Source organism: Rhea pennata, chromosome 9 (assembly GCF_028389875.1).
Source record: "Rhea pennata isolate bPtePen1 chromosome 9, bPtePen1.pri, whole genome shotgun sequence".
In the NCBI taxonomy this organism is placed as follows: domain Eukaryota; kingdom Metazoa; phylum Chordata; class Aves; order Rheiformes; family Rheidae; genus Rhea; species Rhea pennata.
In genome coordinates this window covers 2,409,586-2,421,336 of record NC_084671.1, presented here as the reverse complement: position 1 = coordinate 2,421,336, position 11,751 = coordinate 2,409,586, and the positions used below count along the sequence as shown (strand labels likewise).

Here is an 11,751-nt window from a genome sequence, read left to right as displayed (position 1 = left end):
ACTGTTAAAGTAAAAGGCAAAATAATGAAAGAGGGAATTTACACAACTTCAGTCAAGAGCAGTCTAGAACTGTAGTCTAAAAATTAACTATGATGACCCTGTATAGACTGGCCTTATATAAACTTTGCTTGTCTGTACAGGAGCAAACTCAGTGGAACAGCTTCTCTTTTTGCTAGTAGTATAAGCTGTAGAATCATAACAACGGAAGGCTCTCAAAGTGGCAAGCATCACAGAACACTGATCCAGCACCCTTAAGATAGGGCTCAACATCAGGAAGCACTGAGTTTCAGTGCAAATGAATCTCACAAAAGATCATTAACATTACAAGGATTGGTGGTTTGAATATTCAGCTTAGTCATACACAACAAGGGATCCAGCACAATTAGATTAAATCTCTTGCAATATACAACGGTTGGCCTTGCTAAGATTGTCAGAGTCTGCTCCACATGACCTCTACCTCAATTACACAGCCTTAAGCATCACTGACCTGGTTAGGGAAGCATCTTTAAAAATCTGTATTGTATGAATTTGCAGGTTTGTGTTACATAACAAGAAGGATGGTATGTTTTATTTTCTAATTTGTAACAGATGGTATCTAGTAGAAAACAATGCACCCAATCCTGACCATTCCTTCTTCTCTCCACGTCAATAGTATCATAAACTTCAAGTATGTGTAATGAATGTTCAAAGTGATTTGGGACAGGATGATGGAATATAAACCCTGTAACAGAAAAATTGGCTTCTTCAATAAATTGTTTTCACATAGATACTGGGGAAGTCATCTGATCTTCTAATTGCTAATCTACCGATGGAACTATAAAAATCAGTATGGCAATGATTTGCTTTGTGTCTCAAAATTATGTTTGGAGTATTTCACTACAGGGCTTTGTATTTAACTTTTCGGTTTATTTCAGATCATCTAAATGTGCTTTGCATTTTCTATTCAGATCTTGCTCACAATTTTCCAGTGTGGACTTGCTAGGCAATTTTTTTATGGACAGATAAGCAATAGTAGGTACATCTTGTTGTCACTGCTAAGTGTCACTTACTTATAACAGAGTGGTTTCTAGAATTTTTAAATATTTTATAGGATTGCAAACTACATAAAAGAAATTATTTTGCACAAAATAAAAATACAAAAATTATCTGACATAGTGTTTGAAAAAGAGGAATTTAATCCTTACCTTATACAAGGATCAAACAGTTTTTATTTGCTATGAAAGATACATAGAAGGAGATTAGAAAACAGAAGATTTCCAAATGGTACCCATTTGAAAATGCTGAAATAAAACTTTTTTTTCCCCTTTAGTTGCAGACAAAATTGTCTTGAAATATAAACACCTATTTTAAAGCAGGACTCAGTAAAACAGTTCGTAAAGAAAAATTAAACTTGCATTTCAGCATATTTATAATACATTTTCCTTTCACAGCATTAATCTAAGCAATAAAATGATCATTTAAAGTATATTTCCAGAATCCTCCACCCTCCATTTTTTTTCACGACAAATCTGAGAACAAAGAAAAGCAACATTAAAAAAAAAATGAATTTCTTCATTCAAACAGGAAGATGATGCATGTCATTTTCAATGAGGTATGTCCAGACCTGTAAGGTTTATTTTAATCTTTCACTGATGTTACAGTTTTCCCACAGATTTGCCAGACACCTCAGAAGAAATACTTCTGGGTTTTGGGTTTTTTTCGGATGGTGTCTAGTATTAGTTGGATAGTAGGTGGATTTTTTTTAATATACTAATTGGAGTACATGAGAAAAGCTGGATAGTAGCCTAGATTTGACTAATCTCATCCTTTAAAGTCACATTTTAACAAATGGAAACTTCATATCCTAAAAACAGTCACTCTGCCTAGAAATAGGTATGCCACTAGTCTTGTTCAGTAAAGGTTCCTACTGATACACACAATAATATTTATACTTTTTGCCATTGAGAGTTCCTAGAAAGCTAGGTTTTCCAGAATATTCATCATTTTAATGTTCTTAAAAATACCTAGAAAATACTGAAACCTGCTGAAAACTAATACAAAATTGTTTAAAAGAATAACATGATTTTTAATTATATCTGTTGACTCTACAGTATCCTAACAGTAGAATATAGATGTTTGAGCAAATTTAAAACAAAGGTTTCTTTCTACTCAAGGCCAAAGTGAGGAACCAGGATAAGGTTGGAGCAGGCAGATGAATGCAGCAGTTTAGAATGTCCCCTCAGCAAGGAGAAAAATGAAGGAAGGAAAGAGAACAGTAATATAATTTGCCCTGAATCCTTCCTCAGCTGCAAAAGATCTAACGGCCCGGGGAGCTATCATCTGCACTCCTGTACCAGCACTGGTAAATCTGAACTTTCTTGGACAGTTTTAGTTTTTCACTTACCTTTCTACATGGACATATATGTATATATATTTATACATATGTATTTGATTGGGCTATCAAGTCTTTTGCACACAAGAGAAATTCAGTACAAAAAAAGCAAATTACACTGCCATGATAGCCTTCCCTTCCACAGCAGGTAGTTTAGCAATACAAGCAACCCAGCAATGAATTAGGGGGGAAAAGAAAAAGAGGACAGACCATTTTAGTTTATTCAGATGAAATAGTTATTCTCTGTACAACTTGCTGAGTATTAAAATCGCCTGAAAAGAGAAATATAGTGGTAGGATTTCTTAGCATCACAGAGAATTCCTGTGTGATGTTCACAGCAGTTCACTCAGGCCACTGGACTGCCCATGAGCCTTTCTTGCCGAAGCGCAATCAACCTCTGAAACCACTTTTCTTCTGCTTCCACTTTCTCAATAAATAGCTGTGGGGAGAATGGGGAGGAGAAAAGTAGGCACAACTCTGTTAGCTTTATCTGTATTTGTTATAATCTTACAAAATATATATCAACTATTTCAATGCTAAGAAAAGCACAGCTGCGTACCGGCATTAAAACAAAAAGCTGACATAAATACAGCAGTAAAAACTGAGACTTTAATAAGTTGAAAGTCAAGAAATTTCTACTTAAGTCTCCTACTGAAACAACAAGTTTGTCATATTATGCAGGTCTTCTGTCTTCAGTAACCATATTCATTATTCAAAACTTGTATTAGTTTTGAGTAAATCATTTTACCATGCTAATTAAAAAATAAAATCTACTGTGAATACTCTTATTTAAGTGTCCACAAAGGAATTTGCCTAAGTTTAACTACATTGGTTTAAAAATCACATCTTGAAAAAGCCTGTCACATAGTTAAAGCTTTAGAATTTCATAAAGTGCAGTTAAGTTCTGAGTCCTCCATCAGCTTTCAAAAACAAATCAAAAGCATTTTTTTCTTAAACTTTTTTATTTTTAAATTCTCCTACACTAAATTATCATGCTACTTCATTCTAAAATGTGTATGTAACTCTAAAACTACATCACTTTAACAGAGCTTAATGTTTTGACTGGATAAAAGAATAGGACTGTATATTTTTTTTCATTTTATATTGTGTAACTGGAAATAGAACTTAGAAATAAGAAAGTTTATCCTGTGGTTTACAATGATCAACAACTCAGCATAATTTATCCTGTGAAAATCCTGAAACATTCATCCAGGTGTTCACTGCTGAATTTTCCCATCTAATTCTGCTAAATTGCTAAGTAATTGCTTTGCATTTCTGTTCTACAGCATTTGTTTTATTCTTCAGGTCATGTGACTGATCCAGGAACAAAGCTTCAGCAAAAATATCAACAGGAAAAGTTAAAAAAGGAAAACAAAAGAAGAGAAAAAAAAATTTCACTCACATTCATTTGGCTTTTAGTCAAAAAGGTTGGTAAACGTTTTTTGTAATTTTTCTCTTTTGGATTATGCAAGGGACGTCATCCTTTTTGAGCCAATGATAAGCTCATTAGTAAGTAGTCTTCAGATAACAGATTATTTGATAAGCAACACAACAAAAATAGTTAGGTCATATGAACCTGCTTTCATTCAGTGGACTGTTTTTCTCTAAAGATAAAGTAAATATCAACACACTTACATTTGGATGTGCTAAAGAATTATCATCTTGATATTTGATAGCAGTAGGAATGCTGGCAGTTGTTGCTGTTTCTTTTTCAGTAGCAGGGGCATCAGCAGTTCCCACTCCTACAGTTACAGGTTCATACTTTAGTTCAGAAGGTTCTGTTGTCTAAAAAGAAAGAAATACATCTGGGTATCACTATGCAATAACAAGGCTGCTCCTCAGACTCTGAGGCACGGCAGTACCTTAGCTCAGAGTTCGACTTCTTCGCATTGCAGCATATGCCCACTAAAGGCTCCTCATGCAAACACCCCTCTGAATGTTTAGCGGGAGCTGCCTGGACACAGACTGATGTCTAGGCTGAACATACGAAGTGAAGCACAAGGCGTTGCCAAATTGCAAAGGGAGCAAACAGAGCAATTTGCAACCTTGCAGAACAGTAGCTTTTGGTTTTAGATCACTTTCTTAAGAAGCTGCATGAACTTCTCGAAGACTTCTGAAAAGACAGTAACGTGTATGTTCTTGGGGAAACACAGAGGGATAATTTAAATCATTTTACTGTCAAATGGAAAAAACAAACCAAGGCTTTGCTTGCTTCTTCCAAAGACAGAAGTGTCTGGGTTCTCTTAGAAGACTTATTGGCCAAAATTTTGAAACTTGGATGTCTGAAGTTAGTTTTGCAGAAAGTTTTCTGAAAACTACGCCATTTATTTCCATGACTAAATACGGCTTTAAAGTCTGGCTTCAGTTAAGCAGAATTAAAAATACTGATCTCTCCTTTTAATTACAATGTAAATGTTTGATTACCTTTGCATTTTAATTATTCTGCTTTTCCTTAAAAACACTTCATGATTTTATATGATTTTAAAAGAATTTACATGATTAGAACATATAGTCAAAGCATTTGATTATTTCATTGAAATTTCTCACACATCTAAGCACATTCTTCCTTCACCACCACATTAAGCGCTTTGGAGAATTGTCTGAACAGTGACTCCAACAGTGGGATTTAGAATTGTCGACATCGATGCTTTCATCAGTGGCAACTATACTAATAGTGCATCTTCCACCTGACTTTGAAAGGATTGTGTACAAAGAAAGGATATTGAAAACTTACCTTTTTGACTTCTTTACTTGATCTGAATGTCTGTGGAACAAAGGAGTCACTTTCAATAGCTTCAATTTCTTTTACTCGTTTGACTTGCTCTACTAGGGTGGTTTGGTCTACAAAAAGAAGTTGTAATGTCAGTATACATCAGTGTAAGCCTATGATAAATGCTATGTCTAAGCAATACCTTGAATATATTTTACACCATATAGCAGAAAAAAAAAAACTTGTAATGCAAGCTAAAATAATCTGTTGCAGAGAAGAACTCCCTTCTTTAGTAAAAATAACAACAGTGAGTTGGCCGTTTTGGCTCAATATGTGATATAATTCAAGGTACTAACTGATGAATTTGCTAGCTAAGTTCTTATGGGATAACTGTGCTAGATTTATAGCAGGAGAAGTTCCTGGGAAAGTTAAGGATTCTCAGTACAGACAATTTAGTGGAGTAAAATTTGTACATTTTAGTAAAATATTTCTGCTTGTAAGACGGTGAATTTGACTTCAGTGGTTGATGTCAGAAGGATGACCCATCTGTATTCTTCTTAAAACAAGCTAAGTAATTAGTTCTGTATTAACATTTACACTATGAAATGATTTTGACAAAAAAACGTAGAATTTTCTGAATTGTATTTTTGTATGAGGTAATAAAACATCTGTAAGATATAGATACTATATGTTGTGTGCCAGTATGTTTCTTAGCTGACTAAATGGAGAAAGCTATGGGAATGGCAGCTGTTCAAATAAGCAACACTGCTTCGTTACTGTATTCTGAGGTCTTACACAATGCATGCACATTTCACCAGATACCTGTGTAGCCCTGGTTGAGATTTCTTGTTGAGGAAAAGAATGTAGCTCCAAGTGATGTTTTAGTGAAAAAGAGTAGTTATGGTAAAACTTAGTAAAAATACAACCCGGGTATTGTCAGGTATGTTTTGTAAGTTCATTATTCAGTGGGATGATCTTCTGGATAGATTAGACTGGTAGGAAACCAGAAGTTCTTCATAATGTAAGATTATTAATATCCTAGCAGAAATTAACCCTTTTTATCAAGTTACTGATGAATGATGATGAAGTTTCGTATTATAGCTAAGCTGATGTACTAGTCAGCAGTGCCAAAGGGACATTTCTCCTCTCTCGCCCATGCTTGTCATGCAGTCCGGCTTTACTTCTTTCAGCAAAAGCTGGTGGTAAAATCAGCTTGCTTGAAACACAAAACCTCATACTTAAGCCACAGTTCAACAAAACAGTGAATCACCTCTGAAGCTCTGCTGCCAGACTTGCAATACTGTATTGACATGATGCACAGTGCTGATCTAGTATGAACTCTCTTCTGGTTCAAATTTGTTTTTAAACTGTTTTGTACTGACAGGCTTTATGTCAGAGCAGATATCATATGTTTGCACCATCTAAAAGTTCAGCGCTGTCTCATTCAACAGCTTTCAGTATAAACTTGAAAGAAACTGCATATATGTCTACCTCTGCCTTACGTAGATCAGTTTTGTATTGCTGAGGGATCTGGTCGTGTGAAGATCAGTTTATCAGTCACAGAACCTTAAGCTATAAAGTAAAAAGGAGATTGCCAAGGAAAGTAAGGAAAAAGCAGTATAGGATAAGACAGTGCCATTTGTTCACATACCTGAAGTTTGATGGAAAATCTCATAAATAGGCAAGAGTAATTTTAAGAGTAGGTAAAACAAATTTAAAGTGAGTATTTGTAGCATATGTGTGTGTATAAAACATTAAAGAATCAAAGAATATTTAAAATCAGGAAAAGAGCTTGCAGGCCAAAACAGTTTGCAGAACTATTCAGAAGCTCAGAAGTACCAAATTATTTTTATGTATACAAAATTCTAAGTCTAGATGCATGCAAATCTACACACATGCTGCAAAATGCTTTTAGTTTTGCCTGAGGAAAAAAATGAATGTAATTTACAGCTTTCTAGAATGGCTAACCACTGAAAACTCATTTCGGACTTCTAATGACAACCAAGTGGAGCTTCAGATGAACAAACTCATGACAGCTCTGAAATATTCCTGGAATGGACATGCCGACACTGATTTACCAACCCCTTAATCAAAATCATGGGTAAAATGGGTTGTTCATTATAGCATATTTGATAAAAAAAAGTATTTGCTTTACTGCCTGTTGCATTTTCTGCATCTTTAGATTCACACCTCAGTTAATTCTCCTCGCCTTCTATATCTAACTGCAGTGACTAGCAAACCTTGGATTTCTAACTCATTCTTCTAACTCTGCTTTCTTTTACAATTTTAACCCACTTATTCTCCATCTCATTTACTTCTGAATGCCACTTGTTTTACACACCAGCAACTGGGGCCAGTGTGAAATGACTGAGGCGCCGTGTCAGCGAGCAGTAGACAGCTTTTGTTGTGAAGAACATTCAGAAAACAGGTAAGGGAGACAAGAGGCAGGGAAAAAGGTAGATAATTTTAAGCAGCAAACAAGAAGATACCTTGTTGGTTAAGAGTAACTTGAGAACACAATTTAGCCTTTATGGATATGATGAATTGAAAAATCAGAGACATGCCAGCTATTTTTGAATATGTTGAACGTGTGTAAAGTCAACTCTGACTGCCGAGTCTGGGTAACTACTTAAAGCACTGTAACTGCTTCAAATAATGACCTCACACCTGGCATTTTAATAATCTCATTGAAGCTGAGCAAGGGATTTGTAGCATTGTAGGAAATACACAGGAAGCTGAATGTTATGATAACCCCCCAGCCTGGTCTCCCCTGAGGGAAGAACATCCGCCTACGGACTGCAGCGATACCGGGTACTTTGGATTAAAAAGAGGGCGCTGGAGCGAGTGGCGATAACCGGGAGGGACGTGGTCCTGGGTGCCCCGGGCCGGGCTCCCTGGTGGCCTCGGCAAAGCCTTGGCTTTGGCACCGCATGGGACAGCGCCCAAGTACGCAGGTCAGCCTGATTCTTTGGGATTTAGAAGGAAAAAATCCCTCGGTGACAGTTCAGCTTGTGGCTAACAGTTCTGCTGGACTGCTGCAAAAGATTCCTGGTTTTCAGAAAGTTCTGTCCCCAAAGCAGTGCCCAGGAAGAGCCCACAGGAAGCATGAAAACACATCAGCGCTGCCCTGGCGGAGAGGGGCGATCATCTGCCGAGCCCTCGGTCCCTCTGGTCTGAGCGTAAATAAAAGAACGCCCAGTGCACTTGCTAGTCACGGAATTAAAACTGGACACCAGAGAAAGGCAGCTGAATGTGGATTTAAAATCAGCTGCGCAGCTCTTAATACCTTTTGTACGTTCCTAGCCCATTACAGTATTTTACGTGAATCATACACAAACCTATAGGAATGACAAATCATTAAGTGAGACAAAAATCACTGAGTGTTTTTAGAATTACATCAGTGACATTAACTTGGGGAAAATGGACTAGAGGAAGCATAATCCATTAGCGTATGGTATTTTTGACAAACACATTATTGGTAGATAAAATGACTTCCATATGTTATTTGTCAGATGTCAGTAGAAAGGATATGTATTTCATAGTAAAATCAAAAATAATGGAGTCAGAAAGCTAAGAGGCTACAGACAAAAAAAATCAATACTAACTCATTGCACAGCAAGTCTTTTTACTGTGTTACAGCGAAAAAAATAAACTTAATATCGTATTAGGGCTTGTTGAGGGCGGTTTTTTTTTTATAAATAGGCTCTCCTATCTGCAATAAAAATTACGGCTAAACTGATTTCCCGAGATATTTTCTGCTGACAATAACGCGTGACACGCGGAGGGAGGCGCGGGCGGGCGCGGCGCGGGGCGGCGCCGCCAGGGGGCGCTGTGTCCGCGGGCCGCCGCCGCGCCGCCGCCCGCTCCCCCGCGCGTGTCCCGCTCCGAACCGGGACATTAAAGGGCTGGGAACACGGCGCGAACCACCCCGAGGGCGGGCCCCGGCCGCCTCCTTCAGACACCTCCCCTGTGATCCGTAGGTGCGAATTCACAGCGGTAACTGGGTTTGCTGCGAACCTGTAATCCCGGCCGTGAGAACGAAGCGGACCCTTCAGCCAAGCGGCGCTTCCCCCAGCACCTCGATGGCGAATCACACTCACTGAATAATAAAACTAAAACACTCCTCGGAAGTTAGCTTTCTTCACATCTTACTGATTATTTTACATTTTAAACAATACAGTTGGTCAACTTCATTGACCTATTTAACATATTACACATTTTAAATAATATGCTCTGAAATACTTGAGAAAAAAGCTATTTTTTCTGCTCCTTTGCTTACGAGTTGGACATTAAAAGAAGAAAACAGAGACATCAGACTAAAGAAACCAAGGGAAGAAGAAAGCATTTCCCCCTTCTTCCAGTTTCACTTCCGGCTGGTTTCGGTGGTACTGGGAACAACCGTGTACTTTTTCAGCGTGCTTTCACACGCGCAGTGCTTTCTAATTACTTTCCATTTTATCCCTGGCTATGCAAACCAATGTACTCAAAGAAATGTGAAGTTTTAATCTAGATGATTTGGAGCAGAAGAGATAAAAACACTACACGGTGTAGGGATGCTTTCGTCTTTTATCGTGAGTAACACCAAAACATTTTTACTGAATGAAACGGCAGCAGCAGGGCGCAAGAAAACGCGGCAGGACCGGGGGGACCCGCTGCGTCCCAGGCCCCGGCGCTGCGCCAAAGGGGCCGAGGCGGCCGCCTTCACTGCGGCCTCAGGCGGCCGCGAGCAGCAGAGGGGCCCGGAGGGCGCGCGGCCGCCGCGGGCTCGACGCCCCGCCGCACCCGGGCGGGCCGACCGGGCCGCCTGGCGCGAGCCCGGCGCGAGCAGGGCCGGGCGCCCGCGCCACGCGCAGCCCCGGCGCTGCCGGCGAGCTTCGCCGCCGCGCGGGAGCCCAGCCCGAGCGGCAGCCTCGCGCCCGGCCCGGCCCGCCCGCCGCCCGCTCGGACCCTCCGGCAGCCCCGAGCCGCGGCCGCGGCCCCCTCCGCCCGGGGCCAGCCGTTAGGGGGAGGCAGCAGCTCGCCGAAGGGCAGCGCGCAGCTCGCCCCTTTGTTCAGCTCGCTCAGACAACCGCGCTGCACGGGCCAGCGCCGCCTCAGCCCTCCCTCCGGCACAGCGAGCGGCACCTTCACGTCGCCGCCTCCGGCGCCTCCAGGCCTCTTTAGGTACAGCAAACTGCCCCGCACGGTGCCAACGCAGCAGCCACCGCTCCTGTCTGCTAACGCTGCAAATCAGCAACTCTTCCCACCCAAACGTGCAGAAGCTATGAAGCAGGCACAGAACGAGCAACTGTGGCCAAGGGAAGTTCTTACTGTTGATTCGGATTCTTCAGTTCAACTATAAAGAACCGGGTGTTTACAGCTTATTATTACAATAAATTATAACCTAGCTTTCACACTATTTTAAAGCAATTCTAGACACTAACACTTTTTACTTTAAAAACAATCAAAGTATCAGGGATAAAATCCCAAGAATTCAAATAAGAGACGCCCTGGGAAACTTCGGGACCGGAGTTTTGAAACGCAGCCGTGCACAGACGGCGGGCACGCGGGCCGGTCCCGCCGCGGCCGCCGGACCCGCCTGTGCCCGCCGACCTCCCGCCGCGCTTCCGCAGGCGCCGCTCCGTACGTTCCCGCAAACTCTGACGCCGTTTCGGATACCTTCAAAACCACCCCAGGAAAAGGTCAAAGGCAGCTAATAAAGCACGAGGAAACGACTCCAATATGCCTAAAAGCGTTGAATTCCTTGCCGTAACAGAGAGGGGGAAAGAGAGCCCAGGCGAAGAGGGCAGAGCAGAGGCTGCGGCTCGGGAGCCGGAGGCCTGGCCGCCCCGGAGGCGGCCAGCGGCTGGGGCGGGCCGGTGGCCGCAGGCCCCCAGCGCAGCGGCGCGGGGCCCACCGCATTCGTCACTGCGGCTAATGTCGGAGCTACGCAGCAGCTCTTTTCTCAGCACACAAAAGCAAGATATGTAATTCAATGCTCAATTTACCCTTGTCTCGTAGGAGATTTTTCCCCGCTAATTGATAGAAATTAAGCCATTAATCAAGCCACTAGCCATCATTCAACCCAGGAAAGATGAATACAAACTTTCATCATAACCACCTTCCCCATTTTAGTGTTCATTAGCATTAATTTTTAATGCAATTATGCTATTCTTTTACGCTGAGCTCATAAATTACTGCTCTTTTGTTGCTCGCTGGCCTTGTAAAATCCAAGGTAATGCTTTGTGCTCTGATCTTAAAGGCAATTACTGGGTTCTTCTATCTTTTATATATCTGCATCCCAAATAACCTCTATATTGTATGTACAGACTGAGGAGTGTATATATTACAATATATAACAATTTGTCCATATTAAACTTAGACACGTATCTATTATCCACCTGCACATAAATAAAAGTGTTTCCCTGCTCTGCCAATTAGGTGCAGGGAGGCAATGGTGTAGGAATGGCGAAAACAAGTATCGGCACCGGAGCGACTCGGGACGTGGGCGAGGGCTCCTTCCCGCGAGCGCGGGCTCTTCCGCACGGAGCCGGCTTCGACGGCTGACGGCCCGTGCCCAGTTCTCTGCTGCACGTTAAGGGCAGCAAACGCCAACAGCCCCGGAGCCTTGGCAAGGTACGGCACGTGCTGCCCGCGTGCTGCCAGTTCCGGGGGGTTATGCGTTGGCACG

The 11,751-nt window shown here is 41.3% G+C and overlaps 1 protein-coding gene across 1 annotated transcript in view; it reads right to left on the bottom strand.

Annotated features, from left to right (window-relative positions):
• Positions 1–1,152: 1,152 nt before the first annotated feature.
• RSRC1 (arginine and serine rich coiled-coil 1) overlaps positions 1,153–11,751 on the bottom strand; it is a 169,002-nt gene continuing 158,403 nt past the window's right edge. Inside the window, exons 9-11 of the mRNA XM_062583147.1 lie at positions 5,106–5,212; positions 4,007–4,156; positions 1,153–2,810 (exon numbers count right to left, since the gene is read on the bottom strand). Of these exons, the coding sequence (XP_062439131.1) occupies positions 2,718–2,810; positions 4,007–4,156; positions 5,106–5,212 (350 nt within the window). The 3' untranslated portion in view covers positions 1,153–2,717. The remainder of the gene's footprint in view (positions 2,811–4,006; positions 4,157–5,105; positions 5,213–11,751) is intronic.